Consider the following 20,407-nt stretch of genomic DNA (forward strand, 5'->3'; position numbering starts at 1 on the left):
CTATTCATAATGTGTTCCATCGGTCGTTGTTGCGGAGGTATGAGGTGCCTGTTGTTCCTTCGGTCGAGCCTCCTGCTCCGGTGCTGGTGGAGGGAGAATTGGAGTATGTTGTTGAAAAGATCTTGGATTCTCGTGTTTCCAGACGCAAACTCCAGTATTTGGTTAAGTGGAAGGGTTATGGTCAGGAGGACAATTCCTGGGTGGTCGCCTCCGATGTTCATGCGACTGATTTGGTCCGCGCCTTCCATAGAGCTCACCCTGATCGCCCTGGGGGTTCTCGTGAGGGTTCGGTGACCCCTCCTCAAGGGGGGGGTACTGTTGTGGATTCTGTTTGCGGGCTCCCTCTGGTGGTTACTGCTGGTACTGGGTGACTTTGGTGGGTTGCGGCCTTTGGTTTCCATCTGTCCATCAGAGGCTGGGTGTTTCCTATTTTACCTGGCCTCTCTGTCATTTCCCTTGCCGGCTATCAATGTGTTCAGATGTGCTCTGTTTGGTTCCTGCCTACCTGCTCCCAGATCTTTCAGGATAAGCTAAGTGCTGATTTTCAGTTGTTTGGTTTTTTTGTCCAGCTTGCTTAGAATGTCTCTTTGTTAGCTGGTTGCTCTAGTGGACTGAGGTTCTCCCCATGTGCCATGAGTTGGCACATGGGTTCTTGTAATCTCAGGATGGTTTTTTTGATTAGGGTTTTTTGCTGACCGCTCAGTCCCCTTTTGTGTCATTCTGCTTTCTAGTTTTCAGCGGGCCTCTATTTGCTAAAGCTATATACATCATCTCTATGTGTGTGCCTTCCTCTCATTTCACCGTCAATACATGTGGGGGGCAACTATATCTTTGGGGTTAATTCCTCTGGAGGCAAGTGAGGTCTTTGTTTTCTCTGCAGTACTAGTTAGCTCTTAGGCTGGTGCGTGGCGTCTAGAACCAACGTAGGCACGCTCCCTGGCTATCTCTAGTTGCGTTTGTCAGGCGTAGGGCAGCGGTCAGCCCAGGTTCCATCACCCTAGAGCTCGTCCGATATTTATTATACTTTGCTCATCCTGTGCTATCCCTAGCCATTGGGGATTCATGACACTCCATACAGTCATTTACCCCATGCAATGCTCCATAAATGCTGGTTATGGCCCCATAAGATGCTCCATACAGTCATTTGCCCCATGTAATGCTCCATAAATGTTGATTATGGCCCCATAAGATGCTCCATACAGTCATTTGCCCCAATTTCTTTTGCTGCGATAAAAAAAATCACATGCTCACCTCTCCTCGCTCAGGCCCCCGGCACTTGCTATATTCACCTGCTCCATGTTTCACTGCCGCCAGCCGCCGCTACGTTCCCCGTCCACTGCACTGACTGCTCAGGAAGAATGCGGCGCACACACTAATCGCGTCTCAGCACCCTCTGACCTTAGCGTCAGTGCAGAGGATGCGGAAGACGCAGTGGCGCCGACGGTGGAATGGGGAGCAGGTGAATATAGTGCATTGCATTATACTCACCTGCTCCTGGCGCGGTCCCTGCTTCCCCAGCTCCGGCAGCTTCTTCCTGTAGTGAGCGGTCACATGGTACCACTCATTACAGTAATTAATATGCGACTCCACCCCTATGGGAGTGGAGTGGGGTCCATATTCATTACAGTAATGAGCGGTACCATGTGACCGCTCAATACAGGAAGAAGCTGCTGGCGTTGGGGAACCAGGGACCGCACCAGGAGCAGGTGAGTATGCTTATACAGCTGCCACTCCACCTCCCCTGCCGACCCCTCGGTATGACTAGAGTATAAGCCGAGAGGGGCAATTTCAGCCTAAAAAAATGGGCTGAAATTCTTGGCTTATGCTCGAGTATATACGGTACTTATTTTCCACCATAATTTGAAAAATAAATCTTCCCAAATCAGACAAGGTGATTTTCTGGATTTGTTTTCTCATTTTGACTGTCATAGTTGTGGTCTACCTATGATGTCAATTACAGGCCTCTCTCATCTATTTAAGTGGGATAACTTGCAAAATTGGTGGCTGACTAGATACTTTTTTTCCCCACTGTAGAAAACTGTTCTGAACGTCATGACATTGCTATAATCCACTCAAACCAGTACTGTAGAACTTTGTCAAGCGATGGTGGCTTATAAATAGTTAACACACATGGGTAATAGGACCTTTAGGGTATATTCAAATGTAGCACCTTCATTGCAATACCCCCTATTTTACTGAATGAAATTGCTTCAGGAGCATGCACATGCAATTCTGCAAGTCCCATCCAGATGAATGGGACAGTGACATTCAGTTTTCCAACAAATTTGCCACGTGTGAACAGGCGGTAACAATTAGGAATTCATTGTCACACAGTTTGAGACGTTATTATGAAAGTACAGCTATTTATACAAACTGTGTTATATTTAATTGAAATTAAAAAATGAGGTCTCTGTGGTGCCTATTTCTGGCATTTCTCTCACCCTCAAGTAGACTTCTCTGAGGAGATGAGAAGATCAGACAGACCTACAGTAAGTAACCTTTCAGGCGAACACCAGAACAGAACTTGTACCTAAAGGCGTAATCTGAAAGTTATGAGTCCAAATGCTAAATTTATTAGGGGACCACACCTACAACGTGCCATTTATGAAACCAATCTCTTCCTATGTGTCTGGTCTCCTCGGTGTGGCCTAAATGTCCTCTATAGCTATCACCCTATATAGAATATATAAACAAATGTAGAAGTTTCAACTTGATAATACTGGAACATGTCAACATTGGCATTGTTACTCAGGTAACAAATATTTTTAGTCTATCTCCTCATTCCAAGGTGCATTTTAATGGGAATGCATTTTAAATAAATTTCCACTTGTATTTGCATTTTAAGACTGACATCTACTGTGAAATGTGCAATCAGCAAATGTGGAAATTTAGCATAGTAATAGCACATGTCTCTCTAGGTTATTATGTTACAAGATTATAAAATAGGAAAGCACTAGGAAGACTAAGGCTACTTTCACACTAGCGTTAACTGCAATACGTCGCAAATGCGTCGCTTTGCCGAAAAAACGCATCCTGCAAAAGTGCTTGCAGGATGCGTTTTTTCTGCATTGACTAACATTAGCGACGCATTGCCACACGTCGCAACCGTCGTGCGACGGTTGCGCCGTGCTGTGGCGGACCGTCGGGAGCAAAAAACGTTACATGTAACGTCTTTTGCTCCCGACGGTCCGCTTTTTCCGACCGCGCATGCGCGGCCGGAACTCTGCCCCCACCTCCCCGCACTTCCCCGCACCTCACAATGGGGCAGCGGATGCACTGGAAAAATGCATCCGCTGCCCCCGTTGTGCGGCGGAGACAATGCTAGCGTCGGGGACCTCGGCCCAACGCACCGCGACGGGCCGAGCCCGACGCTAGTGTGAAAGTAGCCTAAGATATACAGCATGCAATTGTAAAGGTTCCATGTAGATATTATGCTACTGTAGCTAAGAAAGGGAAAAAATATGGTAAGAACAGCAATCATTCACATTATGTAGAACATACACATGGGTCTTATAAGATCAAACAATCTCAAAGTGGAATAATGACCACCAGGAATTTGAAAGTACAGTTGTGCTCAAAAGTTTACATAGACATTGCGGAATTTTTTGCTTTCTTGGCCTTTTTTTTCAGAGAATATGAATGATAACAACAAAACTTTTTCTCCACTCATGGTTAGTGGTTGAGTGAAGCCATTTATTGTCAAACTACTGTGTTTTCTCTTTTTAAATCATAATGACTGTAACAACCCTGCCGGCGTCACTGCATGGCCTTCCATCCCCCACCTGCCTGTTACATCAACTCACTCACCCTGTGCCATGCTGTGAAATCTGTCTGATGCTGGCTCCATGCCGTGTGCTTCATGGCCGCTTGCTCTGTGTGCATAGGGGGGCAGCGCCAGCAACTCCTGTTTCTTATTCAGTCTGTGTGCACCTCCCTAAGGTGTCTTTGGCCAATAGCCTAGAGGCCTCTGATTCTTAAGGCGTCCTCACCCATTGGAGGATGCCGGAGCATACTTACTTCCTCAGTCAGTACTTTGCTGCTGAGGTGACTGGTTTGGTCTCTGTGTCCGCCACCCAGTGGGGCATAGTACCCTGGTCTGTGTTCGCCTTCCAGTGGGGCGTCGTACCCTGGTCTGAATCTGTGTTCTGTTACTTCTGTGTCTGAACTCTGGTTTATGTCTGTTCCTGTTCTTGCTTTCGTTGTTGCCATTCCCATTCTGCTGTGTGTATCTCTTTGCCTCTTTGCTTTGCTCACCACAACCTGTGGCTCTGTGCTTTCCCATATCCGCTCTTAGCTCTGTCTCCAACATCTCCGCTTTTGGCTCTGCCTCCAGCGTCTACGCTCTTGGCTCCGCCTCTAGCATCTCCGTCCTTAGCTCCTCCCTCTCTTTCTCTGCCTTCTCCCTCTTTACTTTTAGCTCTGCCTTCCTCTTCTCTGCTTTTAGCTCAGTCTTCTCCTTCTCTGCTCTTTCCTGCGTTTCTGTTCTTGGCTCCGCCTCCTGCTCCTAACTCCACCTCCTGTGGTTCTGCTTTGCATCCGCTCTTGCGGCCTTGCTCTATCTCTGTTCTGCAAATTGCATTACAGGCCTTTACCTGTCTCTTTATATTCACCAGTCCGAACAGGTCCCTACCTTTTTCCATATACCCTCCAGTCTGAACAGTATCTTACCTGTCACCATACACCCGCCTGTCTGCCAGAGTGCCAGCCGTGCCCGCCTGTCTGCCAGAGTGCCAGCCGTGCCCATCTGCCTGCCAGTATCTCCATCAAGCCAGTCTGCCCGTCAGGGCCTCTGTCGTCCCCGTCTGTCAGCCAGTGTCACAGCCGTGCCTGCATGTGTCTTGTCACCCTCCACCCTGGAGTGGAGCCTGTGTCAGACTCCACCCTGGAGTGGTACCTGGTAGCCACCTATTGCACAAGTCTGACTTCACCATCAGAGGCTCCAGCGAACACCTAGGAAGCTACTTAGTTACGCCCCTTCCAGGGAAGTCTGGTGTGTGGTCCAGTGGGGCCACACCCCCGCACACCCACCCCAATCAGTCTGGGCACGAGCATTACAATGACAACCCAAAACATCCAAGTGATCCTAATCAAAAGTTCACATACCCCATTTTTTAATACCGTGTATTGCCCCCTCTAACATCAATGACAGCCTGAAATCTTTTGTGGTTGTTGTGGATGAGGTTCTTTATTTTCTCAGATAGTAAAGCTGCCCACTCTTCTTGGCAACATGCCTCCAGTTCCTGTAAATTCCTGGGCTGTCATGAACTGTGCCCTTGAGATCTTCCCAAAGTGTCTCAATGATATTGAGGTCAGGAAACTGAGATGGCCACTCCAAAATCTTCACTTTGTTCTGCTGTAGCCAATTACAGGTCAACTTGGCCTTGTGTTTTGGATCGTTGTCATGTTGGAATGTCTAAGTACATCCCATGCGCAGCTTCCTGGCTGATGAGTGCAAATGTACCTCCAGTATTTGCTGATAATGTGCTGCATTGATCTTTCCTTCAACTTTGACCAAACTTCCTGTGCCTTTGTAGCTCACACATCCCCAAAACATCAGCGATCCACCTCCGTGCTTTACAGTAGGAATGGTGTTCCGTTCATCATAGGCCTTGTTGACCTGTCTCCAAATGAAAAGTTTATGGTTGTTGCCAAAAAGTTACTCCAAATTACTTTGTTCCAAAAGTTTTGAGGCTTGTCTCTGTGCTGTTTTGCGTATTGTAGGTGAGATACTTTGTGACATTTGCACAGTAATGGCTTTCTTCTGACGACTCGACCATGCTGCCTATTTTTCTTCATGTGCCTCCTTATTGTGGATCTTGAAACAGCCACACCGCTAGTTTTCAGAGAGTCCTGTATTTCAGCTGATGTTATTTGTGGGTTTTTCTTTGCATCTCGAACAATTTTCCTGGCAGTTGTGGACAACATTTTTGTTGGTCTACCTGACCATGGTTTTGTTTTTACACAGACCTTGATTTTCCGTTTGTTAATCACAGTTTGAATGCTGCTGACTGACATTATCAATTCCTTGGATATCTTTTTGGATCCCTTTCCTGTTTTATACAGTTCAACTACCTTTTCCAGGAGATCCGTTGACAATTCTTATGCTTTCCCCATTACTCACAATCCAGAAATGTCATTGGCTGGTTGAAAGATGCAAGAGTCTGGATCCCAGAAACTCACTCAGCTTTTATGCACATACACTGATTACAAGCAAAAAGGTCACAGGCGAGGATGTTACCTTTAGTAGCCATTCAAACCTATTTGTGTCAACTTCTGTGCATGTTATCAGGCCAAAATCACCAGGATATGTGAAATTTCATTAGGGTCATTTGGGTGTTTTGGGTTGTCATTATGATTTAAAAAGAGAGAACACAGTAGTTTGACAATAAATGGCTTCACACAACCACTAATGTTGTGAATTTGGTTTCTGGGCTCCCCCGGTGGTCACTGGTGGTACTGAACTTGTGTGCTTCATCGCCTCTGTTCACCTGTTTCCATCAGGATGTGGGAGTTGTCTATTTAGCCTTGCTCCTCAGTCATTTCTATGCCGGCCAACAATGTTACCAGAAGCCTTTCTGTTGCATGTTCCTGCTCCTAGACTACTATCAGCTAAGTTGGACTTGTAGTCCTAAGTTTGTTTTGCATTTTTGTTCCAGTTCTCTGTGTTTGAATATTTCTGAGGCTGGAAGCTCTTGTGAGCTGAAATTGCCACTCTGGTGTCATGAGTTGATATTAGAGTCTTAAAGTAATTTCAGGATGGTGTTTTGAAAGGGTTTTCAGCTGACTGTGTAGTTCCCTTTTCTGTCTTCCTACTATCTAGTAAGCGGACCTCAATTTGCTAAACCTATCTTCATACTTCGTATGTCAATTTCCTCTAAAATCACTGACATTATATGTGGGGGCTACTGTCTGCCTTTTGGGGAAAATTTCTCTAGAGGTAAGCCAGGTCTGTATTTTCCTCTGCTAGGGTCAGTCAGTTCTCCGGCTGGCGCTGGGCGTCTAGGGATAAAACGTAGGCACGCTACCCGGCCACTGTTATTTGTGCGGTAGGTTTAGCTCACAGTCAGCTCGAGTTCCCATCTTCCAAGAGCTAGTCCTTTTGTATGCTTTACTACGGTCTCTTGCTATTGAGAACCATGACAGTTTGGCCGGCCAAGGGTTAAAATAATTGGCAGAAGAAAGGAGAGAAAAGAAGTCTGCAGAGAATTTTTTTTTTTTTCCTGAGTTTGCTCATTAGTTGATTCACTAGCATCTCTGCTTACTGCTGCCTTCGTCTCTCTCTCCTTCTAATCCTTGAATGGTTCTGATTTCACCTGATGAAAATGGATCCTCAGAGTTTAGCTACAGGTTTGAATAATCTCGCTATGAAGGTTCAAAGTTTACAGGATTTTGTAATTCATGCTCCTATATCTGAACCTAGAGTACCTTTGCCTGAATTTTTCTCCGGGGATAGATCTCGCTTCCAGAATTTCAAACATAATTGTAAATTATTTTTGTCTCTGAGATCTCGCTCCGCTGGAGATCCTGCACAGCAGGTCAGGATTGTAATTTCCTTGCTCCGGGACGACCCTCAGGATTGGGCATTTGCTTTGGCACCAGGGGATCCTGCGTTGCTCAATGTGGATGCGTTTTTCCTGGCTTTGGGGTTGCTTTATGAGGAACCTCATTTAGAGATTCAGGCTGAAAAAGCCTTGATGGCCCTGTCTCAAGGGCAAGATGAGGCTGAAATATACTGCCAAAAATTTCGTAAGTGGTCTGTGCTTACTCAGTGGAATGAGTGCGCCCTGGCGGCGAATTTCAGAGAGGGTCTCTCTGATGCCATTAAAGATGTTATGGTGGGGTTCCCTGTGCCTGCAGGTCTGAATGAGTCCATGACAATGGCTATTCAGATTGATCGGCGTTTGCGGGAGCGCAAACCTGTGCACCATTTGGCGGTGTCTACTGAGAAGGCGCCAGAGATTATGCAATGTGATAGAATTCTGTCCAGAAGCGAACGACAGAATTTTAGGCGAAAAAATGGGTTGTGCTTCTATTGTGGCGATTCAACTCATGTTATATCAGCATGCTCTAAACGTACTAAGAAGGTTGATAAGTCTGTTTCAATTGGTACTTTACAGTCCAAGTTTATTCTATCTGTGACCCTGATTTGCTCTTTATCGTCTATTACCACGGACGCCTATGTCGACTCTGGCGCCGCTTTGAGTCTTATGGATTGGTCCTTTGCCAAACGCTGTGGGTTTAATTTAGAGCCTCTGGAAGTTCCTATACCTCTGAAGGGTATTGACTCCACGCCATTGGCTAGTAATAAACCACAATACTGGACACAAGTAACTATGCGTATTAATCCGGATCACCAGGAGATTATTCGCTTCCTTGTGTTGTATAATCTGCATGATGTGTTGGTGCTTGGATTGCCATGGCTGCAATCTCATAACCCAGTCCTTGACTGGAAAGCAATGTCTGTGTTAAGCTGGGGATGTCAGGGGACTCATGGGGACGTACCTTTGGTTTCCATTTCGTCATCTATTCCCTCTGAGATTCCGGAATTTTTATCTGATTATCGTGACGTTTTTGAGGAGCCTAAACTTGGTTCACTACCTCCGCACAGAGATTGCGATTGTACAATAGATCTGATTCCGGGCAGTAAGTTTCCAAAGGGTCGTTTATTTAATCTATCTGTGCCTGAACATGCTGCTATGCGGGAATATATTAAGGAGTCCTTGGAAAAGGGACATATTCGTCCTTCGTCATCTCCCTTAGGAGCCGGTTTTTTCTTTGTATCTAAAAAAGATGGCTCTTTGAGGCCGTGTATTGATTATCGGCTTTTGAATAAAATCACGGTTAAATATCAGTATCCTTTGCCACTGCTTACTGATTTGTTTGCTCGAATAAAGGGGGCCAAGTGGTTCTCTAAGATTGATCTTCGTGGGGCGTATAATTTAGTGCGAATTAAGCAGGGGGATGAGTGGAAAACCGCATTTAATACGCCTGAGGGCCATTTTGAGTATTTAGTAATGCCTTTTGGTCTTTCAAATGCCCCTTCAGTCTTTCAGTCTTTTATGCATGACATTTTCCGTGAATATTTGGATAAATTTATGATTGTGTATCTGGATGATATTTTGATTTTTTCGGACGACTGGGACTCTCATGTCCAACAGGTCAGGAGGGTTTTTCAGGTTTTGCGCTCTAATTCCTTGTGTGTAAAGGGTTCTAAGTGCGTTTTTGGGGTTCAAAAAATTTCGTTTTTGGGGTACATTTTTTCCCCCTCTTCCATTGAGATGGACCCTGTCAAGGTTCAGGCTATTTGTGATTGGACGCAACCCTCTTCTCTTAAGAGCCTTCAGAAGTTTTTGGGCTTTGCTAATTTTTATCGTCGATTTATAACTGGTTTTTCTGATGTTGCTAAACCGTTGACTGATTTGACTAAGAAGGGTGCCGATGTTGCTGATTGGTCCCCTGCTGCTGTGGAGGCCTTTCGGGAGCTTAAGCGCCGCTTTTCTTCCTCCCCTGTATTGCGTCAGCCTGATGTTACTCTTCCTTTTCAGGTTGAGGTCGACGCTTCAGAAATCGGAGCTGGGGCGGTTTTGTCGCAGAAAAGTTCCGACTGCTCCGTGATGAGACCTTGCGCGTTCTTTTCTCGTAAATTTTCGCCCGCTGAGTGAAATTATGATATTGGTAATCGGGAGCTCTTGGCTATGAAGTGGGCTTTTGAGGAGTGGCGTCATTGGCTTGAGGGGGCTAGACATCAGGTGGTGGTATTGACCGACCACAAGAATTTGATTTATCTTGAGTCTGCCAGGCGCCTGAATCCTAGACAGGCGCGCTGGTCGTTAATTTTCTCTCGGTTTAATTTTGTGGTTTCTTACCTACCGGGTTCTAAAAATGTGAAGGCGGATGCCCTTTCTAGGAGTTTTGAGCCTGATTCCCCTGGTAATTCTGAACCGACAGGTATCCTTAAGGATGGAGTGATATTATCTGCTGTTTCCCCAGACTTGCGACGGGTCTTGCAGGAGTTTCAGGCGGATAGACCTGATCGTTGCCCGCCTGGTAGAATGTTTGTTCCTGATGATTGGACCAGTAGAGTCATCTCGGAGGTCCATTCTTCTGCGTTAGCTGGTCATCCTGGAATCTTTGGTACCAGGGATTTGGTGGCTAGGTCCTTCTGGTGGCCTTCCCTGTCGCGAGATGTGCGAGGTTTTGTGCAGTCTTGTGATGTTTGTGCTCGGGCCAAGCCTTGTTGTTCTCGGGCTAGTGGATTGTTGTTATCTTTGCCTATTCCGAAGAGGCCTTGGACTCACATCTCCATGGATTTTATTTCTGATCTCCCTGTTTCTCAGAAGATGTCTGTCATCTGGGTGGTGTGTGACCGTTTCTCTAAGATGGTCCATTTGGTCCCCTTGCCTAAATTGCCTTCCTCATCCGAGCTGGTTCCTCTGTTTTTCCAAAATGTGGTTCGCTTGCATGGTATTCCGGAGAATATCGTGTCTGACAGGGGAACCCAATTCGTGTCTAGATTTTGGCGAGCGTTCTGTGCTAGGATGGGCATTGATTTGTCTTTTTCGTCTGCTTTCCATCCTCAGACTAATGGCCAGATCGAGCGAACTAATCAGACCTTGGAGACTTATTTGAGGTGTTTTGTGTCTGCGGATCAGGATGATTGGGTTGCCTTTTTGCCCTTGGCGGAGTTTGCCCTCAATAATCGGGCTAGTTCTGCCACCTTGGTTTCTCCTTTCTTCTGTAATTCGGGGTTTCATCCTCGTTTCTCTTCCGGTCAGGTGGAGTCTTCGGATTGTCCTGGAGTGGATGCTGTGGTGGAGAGGTTGCATCAGATTTGGGGGCATGTGGTGGACAATTTGAAGTTGTCCCAGGAGAAGACTCAGCATTTTGCCAACCGCCGTCGTCGTGTTGGTCCTCGTCTTTGTGTTGGGGACTTGGTGTGGTTGTCTTCTCGTTTTGTCCCTATGAAGGTTTCTTCTCCTAAGTTTAAGCCTCGGTTTATCGGCCCGTACAAGATATTGGAGATTCTTAACCCTGTGTCCTTTCGTTTGGACCTCCCTGCATCTTTTTCTATTCATAATGTCTTCCATCGGTCATTGTTGCGCAGGTATGAGGTACCGGTTGTGCCTTCCGTTGAGCCTCCTGCTCCGGTGTTGGTTGAGGGTGAGTTGGAGTACGTTGTCGAGAAGATCTTGGACTCCCGTGTTTCCAGACGGAGACTTCAGTATCTGGTCAAGTGGAAGGGCTACGGTCAGGAGGATAATTCTTGGGTGACAGCCTCTGATGTTCATGCCTCCGATTTGGTCCGTGCCTTTCATAGGGCTCATCCTGATCGCCCTGGTGGTTCTGGTGAGGGTTCGGTGCCCCCTCCTTGAGGGGGGGGTACTGTTGTGAATTTGGTTTCTGGGCTCCCCCGGTGGTCACTGGTGGTACTGAACTTGTGTGCTTCATCGCCTCTGTTCACCTGTTTCCATCAGGATGTGGGAGTTGTCTATTTAGCCTTGCTCCTCAGTCATTTCTATGCCGGCCAACAATGTTACCAGAAGCCTTTCTGTTGCATGTTCCTGCTCCTAGACTACTATCAGCTAAGTTGGACTTGTAGTCCTAAGTTTGTTTTGCATTTTTGTTCCAGTTCTCTGTGTTTGAATATTTCTGAGGCTGGAAGCTCTTGTGAGCTGAAATTGCCACTCTGGTGTCATGAGTTGATATTAGAGTCTTAAAGTAATTTCAGGATGGTGTTTTGAAAGGGTTTTCAGCTGACTGTGTAGTTCCCTTTTCTGTCTTCCTACTATCTAGTAAGCGGACCTCAATTTGCTAAACCTATCTTCATACTTCGTATGTCAATTTCCTCTAAAATCACCGACATTATATGTGGGGGCTTGTTGTGAATTTGCGTTTTGCTCCCTCTAGTGGTCATTAGTGAATTGACTCTGGAGCTTCTGTCTTCTCCTATATGCTCACCTGGGCCGTTAGTTCAGGGGCGTTGCTATATAAGCTCCCTGGACCTTCAGTTCTATGCCTGGCATCGTTGAAATCAGAGCTAATCTGTTGTGCTCTAGACTACTGATCCTGGTTCCTGCTTGTTAAAGCTAAGTCCGCTTCCTTGCTTTTTTTTTTTTTTTTTTGTTTTGTATTTTTGTCCAGCTTGTTCCAATCTGTATCCTGACCTTTGCTGGAAGCTCTAGGGGGCTGGTGTTCTCCCCCCGGACCGTTAGACGGTTCGGGGGTTCTTGAATCTCCAGCGTGGATTTTTATAGGGTTTTTGTTGACCAGATAAGTTATCTTGCTATATTCTGCTATTAGTAAGCTGGCCTCTCTTTGCTGAACCTGGTTCATTTCTGTGTTTGTCATTTCCTCTTACCTCACCGTTATTATTTGTGGGGGGCTTGTATCTTGCTTTGGGGTCCCTTTCTCTGGAGGCAAGAGAGGTCTTTGTTTTCTTCTCCTAGGGGTAGTTAGATTCTCCGGCTGGCGCGAGTCATCTAGCGATCACCGTAGGCATGATCCCCGGCTACTTCTAGTGTTGGCGTTAGGAGTAGCTATTTGGTCAACCCAGTTACCACAGCCCTATGAGCTGGATTTTTGTATCTCGCAGACTTACACGTTCCTCTGAGACCCTGTCCACTGGGGTCATAACAGGGGCTACTGTCTGCCTTTTGGGGAAAATTTCTCTAGAGGTAAGCCAGGTCTGTATTTTCCTCTGCTAGGGTCAGTCAGTTCTCCGGCTGGCGCAGGGCGTCTAGGGATAAAACGTAGGCACGCTACCCGGCCACTGTTATTTGTGCGGTAGGTTTAGCTCACAGTCAGCTCGAGTTCCCATCTTCCAAGAGCTAGTCCTTTTGTATGCTTTACTACGGTCTCTTGCTATTGAGAACCATGACACACTAACCATGAGTGGAGAAAAAGTTTTGGTGTCATCATTCATATTCTCTGAAAAAAGGCCAAGAAAGCAAAAATTCTGCCGGGGTATGTAAACTTTTGAGCACAACTGTATTTTTTTTTTTTATGAAGGCATGTTTAGAAAATGACTCCCCATTGTTATAAAGCTTCCTGCACTCATTATATTCATTGACCTTGTATTCATCGTTCAACCTGAGAAATGACAATTTGGCTCCCCATTTCGAAATTTTCTCCTACATTGCCATGAAGCATTTATTCAAATCTGAGTAAATCACCAAAGGCAAGGATGGTACATGAACCTATATTGAAATGCCTTCGGAGATACTAAGCTCTAAACGTAACTGATTGACATGAGCAGTATACCACCTAAAGGGAAATAGGGCCTGTATTTGTCACTACTTACATCTTATATCCATAGAGTTATGTTGTGCAGCAGATACGCGCAACCTTTCTTGGTCCGAGGGATACATTGTCAGATTGAACCAATTCTAAGAGCAGCAAAAAAGCCTAAAGTGATATTACAATCTGGGCCATTTATAAAATATTGTAAATAAATGTCAGATAAATACAAATTACAGTTCCAGGATTCCCAACTATTATGAAAACGAGGAGTCACCTTCTCACCTCTTTGCATTCTACAAGGAAGAGACCATACATGTTGCTCCTTCTACTGTACTTAAAGGGAATCTGTCAGGTCATTTTTGCATATGATACTAATAGTATCCTGAAATAGGGCTTATGCAGCCCTTTTAGGATATGTAGCTTTTGTTGATATGTGTTGCCCCGTTGTGGTGCTGTAAGTTCTGGAAAATGTATAGACGCGCGCCAGCAGGTCAACCATATGTAAATGTGAAATTAATATTTACCTTTTCCACGCCCATAATCCCGCCTACTCCTCTGCTCTGGAATCAGGCCGTATTACTCACCCGAGGATCGCATCACGATACTTGGACTGGCCATGTGCTCTCCTGATCTGAGCGTGACAGCTGCATAGAAATACATGCTGTGAATATTCATTCCGCATTTACTTATGGTTGCCTTGCTGAAGAGCGACTATAAATTTGCCAGGGCTAACAGAAGCACAAAGGGGCAACGCACACCAATAAAAGTTACATATCCTGAAACGGCTTCCCAAGTCATATTTCAGGATACTATTAAAATGGTAAGCATAAATGAACTGAAAAATTCCCTTTACAGGGAATCTGTTCTGTCAGCAGGTTTGTGCTGTCTAACCTGAGAGTAGCATGATGTAGGCAAACAGACCCTGATTTCAACACTGTATCACTATGTCCATAAAATTCCGATCTATCAAAATATAAATGAATTAACCCGATCGTTAACTCTGTAGTGAGAAAAAAAAAAGAATTATATATTTTTTCTGCTGCCACAACACTTAAAAAAATGCAATAACAGGCAACCAAGAAATTGTATTTATCCCAAAATCGTATCAATAACAACGATGGCTTTGAATACAAGAAGAAACCCCTTACACAGCTCCTTTGACTGAAAATTGAAAACATTACACAGATTTTGCAGAAAGGGGAATTTGTTTTTGTTTTACAAATTTCTCGGGGTGAGGGATGGGGTTCAATACTTAAATTAAAAAAATTGCTTGTTTTGCATTTTCATAATTGTACTGACCTGGAAAATAATATTTTGTGCAATTTTTACTATACAGTCAACATTGTAAATTAATAAATAAAAAATGTGTAATTGTGCTTTTTTGAACATCATCATCATCACAGGATAAAATGAATAGTGTAATTTAAATGTAGAACTTGTCCAGCAAAAAACAAGCCCCCACATGGCCATGCTAATGGAAACATAAAAAAGTTATGGCTTTTGGAAGAAGGCAAATAAAAACTAAAATGCAAAATAGCCATGTTGTGAAGGAGGTAAACTGCAACCAATGAGCTTATGCTTGGATGGCAAATACTAATGAATAGCAAATATGTACAGATAACAGTGCCCAGTAGCGTAACTAGAGTCCGACTGGCCCTGAAGCAAGATTTGGACCGTCCCCCCATCCTAATATATATACAGCTCTGGCAAAAATTAAGAGACCACCACATCAAAACCCTGTCATGGGCAGCTCAATCTCCAGACCTGATCCCCATTGGAAACCTCTGGAATGTAATCAAGAGGATGATGGATAGTCACAAGTAGTGTTGAGCGATACCGTCTGATACTTGAAAGTATCGGTATCGGATAGTATCGGCCGATACCCGAAAAGTATCGGATATCGCCGATACCGATACCCGATACCAATACAAGTCAATGAGACACCAAGTATCGGAAGGTATCCTGATGGTTCCCAGGGTCTGAAGGAGAGGAAACTCTCCTTCAGGCCCTGGGATCCATATTAATGTGTAAAATAAAGAATTAAAATAAAAAATATTGATATACTCACCTCTCCGGAGGCCCATGCACCTTACCGCTGTTAACCGGCAGCCTTCTTTGCTTAAAATGAGCGTGTTTAGGGCCTTCCATGATGTTACGGCTTCTGATTGGTCGCGTGCCGCTCATGTGACTGCCACGCGACCAATCACAAGCCGCGACGTCATTCTCAGGTCCTAAATTCCTAGAAATATTTTTTATTTTAATTCTTTATTTTACACATTAATATGGATTCGATACCGATTCCCGATACCACAAAAGTATCGGAACTCGGTATCGGAATTCCAATACCGCAAGTATCGGTCGATACCCGATACTTGCGGTATCGGAATGCTCAACACTAGTCACAAGCCATCAAACAAAGAACTGCTTACATTTTTGCACCAGAAGCAATGTGAAAGACTGGTGGAAAGCATGCCAAGACGCATGAAAGCTGTGATTAAAAATCATGGTTATTCCACAAAATATTGATTACTGAACTCTTCCTGAGTTAAAGCATTAGTATTGTTGTTTCAAAATGATTATGAACTTGCTTCCTTTGCATTATTTGAGGTCTGAAAGGACTATTTTTTTTATTTTTACCAATTTTCTTTGTCAGAAAAAAAATACAAAATTTATGGGTTGAAAATTCGGAAACGTTGTCAGAAGTTTATAGAAGTAAAAGAACAATTTACATTTTACTCAAAAATATACCTATAAAGAGAAAAATCAGACAAACTGTACATTTTGCAGTGGTCTCATATATATATATATATATATATATATATATATATATATATATATATATACATACATTGCTCAAAAAAATATAGGGAACACTTAAACAACTGAATAGAACTCCAAGTAAATCAAACTTCAGTGAAATCAAACATTCCACTTAGGAATCAACACTGTTTGACAATCAATTTCACATGCTGTTGTGTAAATGGAATAGACAACAGATGGCAATTATTGGCAATTATTAAGACACATTCAATAAAGGAGTGGTTCTGCAGGTGGGGACCACAGACCACATATCAGTACCAATGCTTTCTGGCTGATTTTTTGGTCACTTTTGAATGTTGCTTGTGCTTTCACACTCGTGGTAGCATGAGACAGACTCTACGACCCTCACAAGTGGCTCAGGTAGTGCAGCTCATCCAGGATGGCACATCAATGTGAGCTGTGGCAAGAAGGTTTGATGTGTCTGTCAGCGTAGTGTCCAGAGGCTGGAGGCGCTACCAGGAGACAGGCCAGTAAACCAGGAGACATGAAGGGGGCCGTAGGAGGGCAAAAACTCAGCAGCAGGACCACTACTTCAGCCTTTGTGCAAGGAGGAACAGGAGAAGCACTGCCAGAGCCCTGCAAAATAACCTCCAGCAGGCCACAAATGTGCATGCGTCTGCACAAACGGTTAGAAACCGACTCCAGGAGGATGGTCTGAGTGCCCGACGTCTACAGATGGGGGTTGTGCTCACAGCCCAACACCATGCAGGATGCTTGGCATTTGCCACAGAACACCAGGATTGGCAAATTCGCCACTAGTGCCCTGGGCTCTTCACAGATGAAAGCAGGTTCACACTGAGCACATGTGATAGACGTGACAGGGTCTGGAGTCACCATGGAGAGCGATCTTCTGTCTGCAACCTCTTTCAGAATGACCGGTTTGGCAGTGGGTCAGTAATGGTATGGGGTGGCATTTCTTTGGAGGGCCGCACAGCCCTCCATGTGCTCGCCAGAGGTAGCCTGACTGCCATTAGGTACCGAGAAGAGATCCTCAGACCCCTTGTGAGACCATATGCTGGTGCGGTTGACCCTGGGTTCCTAGTAATGCAGGACAATGCCAGACCTCATGAGGCTGGAGTGTGTCAGCAGTTCCTGCAAGATGAAGGCATTGAAGCTATGGACTGGCCTGCCCGTTCCCCAGACCTGAATCTGATTGAACACATCTGAGACATCATGTCTTGCACCATCCACCAATGTCACGTTGCACCACAAACTGTCCAGAAGTTGGCGGATGCTTTAGTCCAGGTCTGGGAGGAGATCCCTCAGAAGACCATCCACCGCCTCATCAGGAGCATGCCCAGGCATTGTAGGGAGGTCATACAGGCACGTGGAGGCCACACACACACAACAGAACATCATTTCCTTGTCTTGAGGCATTTCCACTGAAGTTAGACCAGCCTGTAATTTGATTTTCCACTTTGATTTTGAGTATCATTCCAAATCCAGACATCCATGGTATATTAACTTTGATTTACATTGATCATTTTTATGTTTTATTGTTCTCAACACATTCCACTATGTAATGAATAAAGATTAGCAACTGAAATATTTCATTCAATGATATCTAGGATGTGGTATTTTAGTGTTCCCCTTTATTTTGAGCAGTGTCTATCTATCTATCTATATATATATATATATACGTATATATATATATATATATATATATATATATATATATATATATATATATATATATATATATATATATATATATATATATATATATACATATACACAGTGGGTACGGAAAGTATTCGGACCCCTTCAAATTTTTTACTCTTTGCTTCATTGCAGCCATTTGGTAAGTTCAAAAAAGTTCATTTTTCACATTATTGTTCACTCTGCACCCTATCTTGACTGAAAAAAAACAGAAATATGGAAATTCTTACAAATTTAGTAAAAAAGAAAAACTGAAATATCACATGGTCAGAAGTATTCAGACCCTTTGCTCAGACACTCATATTTAAGTCACATGCTGTCCATTTCCTTGTGATCCTCCTTGAGATGGTTCTATTTTTTCATTGGAGTCCAGCTGTGTTTAATTAAACTGATAGCACTTGATTTGGAAAGGCACACACCTGTCTATATAAAACCTCACAGCTCACAGTGCATGTGAGACCAAATGAGAGTCATTAGGTCAAAGGAACTGGCAAAGGAGCTCAGAATCAGAATTGTGGTAAGGCACAGATCTGGCCAAGGTTACAAAAAAATGTCTGCAGTACTCAAGGATCCTAAGAGCACAGCGGCCTCCATAATCCTTAAATGAAAGAAGTTTGAGACCACTAGAAGTCTTCCTAGACCTTGCTGTCCAGCCAAATTGAGCAATCATGGGAGAAAAGCCTTGGTGAGAGAGGTAAAGAACAACCCCAAGATCAATGTGGCCAAGCTCCAGAGATGCAGTAGAGAGATGGGAGAAAGTTCCACAAAGTCAACCATCACTGAGGCCCTCCACCAGTCGGGCTTTATGGCCTCTCCTCAGTGCAAGACATATGAAAGCCTGCATAGAATTTGCTAAAAAACACATGAAGGACTCTCTGACTATGAGAAATAAGACTCTCTGGTCTGTTGAGACAAAGATAGACCTTTTTGGTGATAATTCTAAGTGGTATTTGTGGAGAAAACCAGGCACTGCTCATCACCTGCTCAATACAATCCCAACAGTGAAACATGGTGGTGGCAGCATCACGCTATGGGGGTGTTTTCAGCTGCAGGGACAGAATGACTGGTTGTTATTGAAGGAAACAAGAATGAGTCCAAGTACAGAGATATCCTGGTTGAAAACCTCTTCCAGAGTGCTCTGGACCTCAGACTTGGCCAACTGTTCACCTTCCAACAAGACAATGACCCACACAGATAAAATAACAAAGGAGTGGATTTAGAGCAACTCTGTGACCATTCTTGACTGGCCCAGCCAGAGACCTGACCTAAACCCAATTGAGCATCTCTGGAAAGACCAGAAAATGGCTGTCCACCAACGTTCACCATCCAACCTGACGGAACTGGAGAGGACATGCAAGGAAGAATGGCAGTGGATCCCCAAATCCAGACGTGAAAAAACTTGTTGCATCATTCCCAAGAAAACTTATGGCTGTACTAGCTCTAAAGGTTGCTTCTACTCAATACTAAGCAAATGGTCTGAATACTTATGATCATGTCAAATTTCAGTTTTTCTTTTTTAAGAAATTTGCAAAAATTTCTACATTTCAGATTTGTTCAGTATAGATGGGGAGCAGAGTGTACATGTCCTCCACCCTGGTATATATGTTCCTTCCTGGCCTAATACCTGGCCTAACACCCTGCCAGTGTCTACTGGGCTTAATGGCCACTGTCAATATAGGTTATCATAAGCTACATGGTATGCCAAAAGTAGGGGGAAACAGCAGACCCACTGTGACTTTGCCTACCACGGGCATATATATACCGCTATTAAACCAGTCATATTGGTTCAACATTACAATGCACAGATTGAAGATGATTACATTTATTCTTTAATTATTCAACTTTCAATTTGCATACAGAAAATCTGTGAAGTATAGAAAGTTATTAAACTTCTTATTTAATATATACTGCTCTATTTTAAAGCAAAACATGTCTTATTCCAAGAGCTGAAAAGATGGTTAATTTTGACTATGTAACATTATTCATACATTATATATGCATGAACTATGTAATTGTGTTTTATATTTGCCATTATCCTAAGGCAGCTCACAGAGTCCTTGACTTCATGTTTTGTTTTAGATCACAGAGAACCCAGCTCAGCTATTTTCGGAAATTACATATTAACAATGTCAGTGTTTGTAGACATCAGGATAAGAACATTCTCTGTGAGTTCCTGCTCCCAGCTATGTCTTTAGACCTTCTGAAAAATATTCACTAAATCATATAAATCAAGGGGCCTTTAAGGAAATTGGGTCAATGCAAAATGCGCTCAATATTAATTTAATGGAGGTCAAAGAAAAGTCACCTGTGATCAACATGTCTACAATTTTGCATGTGTTGTCAACAAGTTCTCCTGTTCTTTTCATCATAGCTTTTTCATCAAACCGCTGTGGATGTTTCACGCCATGTTGTTGTAATCTTTAATAGGGACATTTTTTTAGATTATAAACATAAAAAAATGATCCGTTGTAAAATTGACTTAAACGGATAATTTCCATAGTAAGTAAATCCATTTTTTTTAACATTTACATAATATTACAAACTAAACTGATCCATGTTTGTGTTTTAAAGACAGAGGGATGATTGTTATGAGATTATGCGACTTCTTTTCTGGAGAAAAAATATATGAAAAATAATAACGAAAACAGATGTAGTTGTATGGTGATACGTTTGCATCTGTCTTCCACTA

The 20,407-nt window shown here is 43.8% G+C and overlaps 1 protein-coding gene across 4 annotated transcripts in view; it reads right to left on the reverse strand.

Moving 5' to 3' along the window:
* Positions 1-20,407, reverse strand: part of NYAP2 (neuronal tyrosine-phosphorylated phosphoinositide-3-kinase adaptor 2) — a 286,407-nt gene that overhangs the window by 111,248 nt on the left and 154,752 nt on the right. The window contains exon 1 of one of the 4 annotated variants that reach the window (XM_077290781.1): positions 20,024-20,132. The exons of the other annotated variants lie outside the window; for them this stretch is intronic. Coding sequence (XP_077146896.1) covers positions 20,024-20,052 — 29 coding nt within the window. The 5' untranslated portion in view covers positions 20,053-20,132. Of the gene's footprint in view, positions 1-20,023; positions 20,133-20,407 lie in introns of those variants that run through there. 4 annotated transcript variants of the gene reach the window in all.

This window comes from Ranitomeya variabilis, chromosome 2 (genome assembly GCF_051348905.1).
Source record: "Ranitomeya variabilis isolate aRanVar5 chromosome 2, aRanVar5.hap1, whole genome shotgun sequence".
NCBI lineage: Eukaryota > Metazoa > Chordata > Amphibia > Anura > Dendrobatidae > Ranitomeya > Ranitomeya variabilis.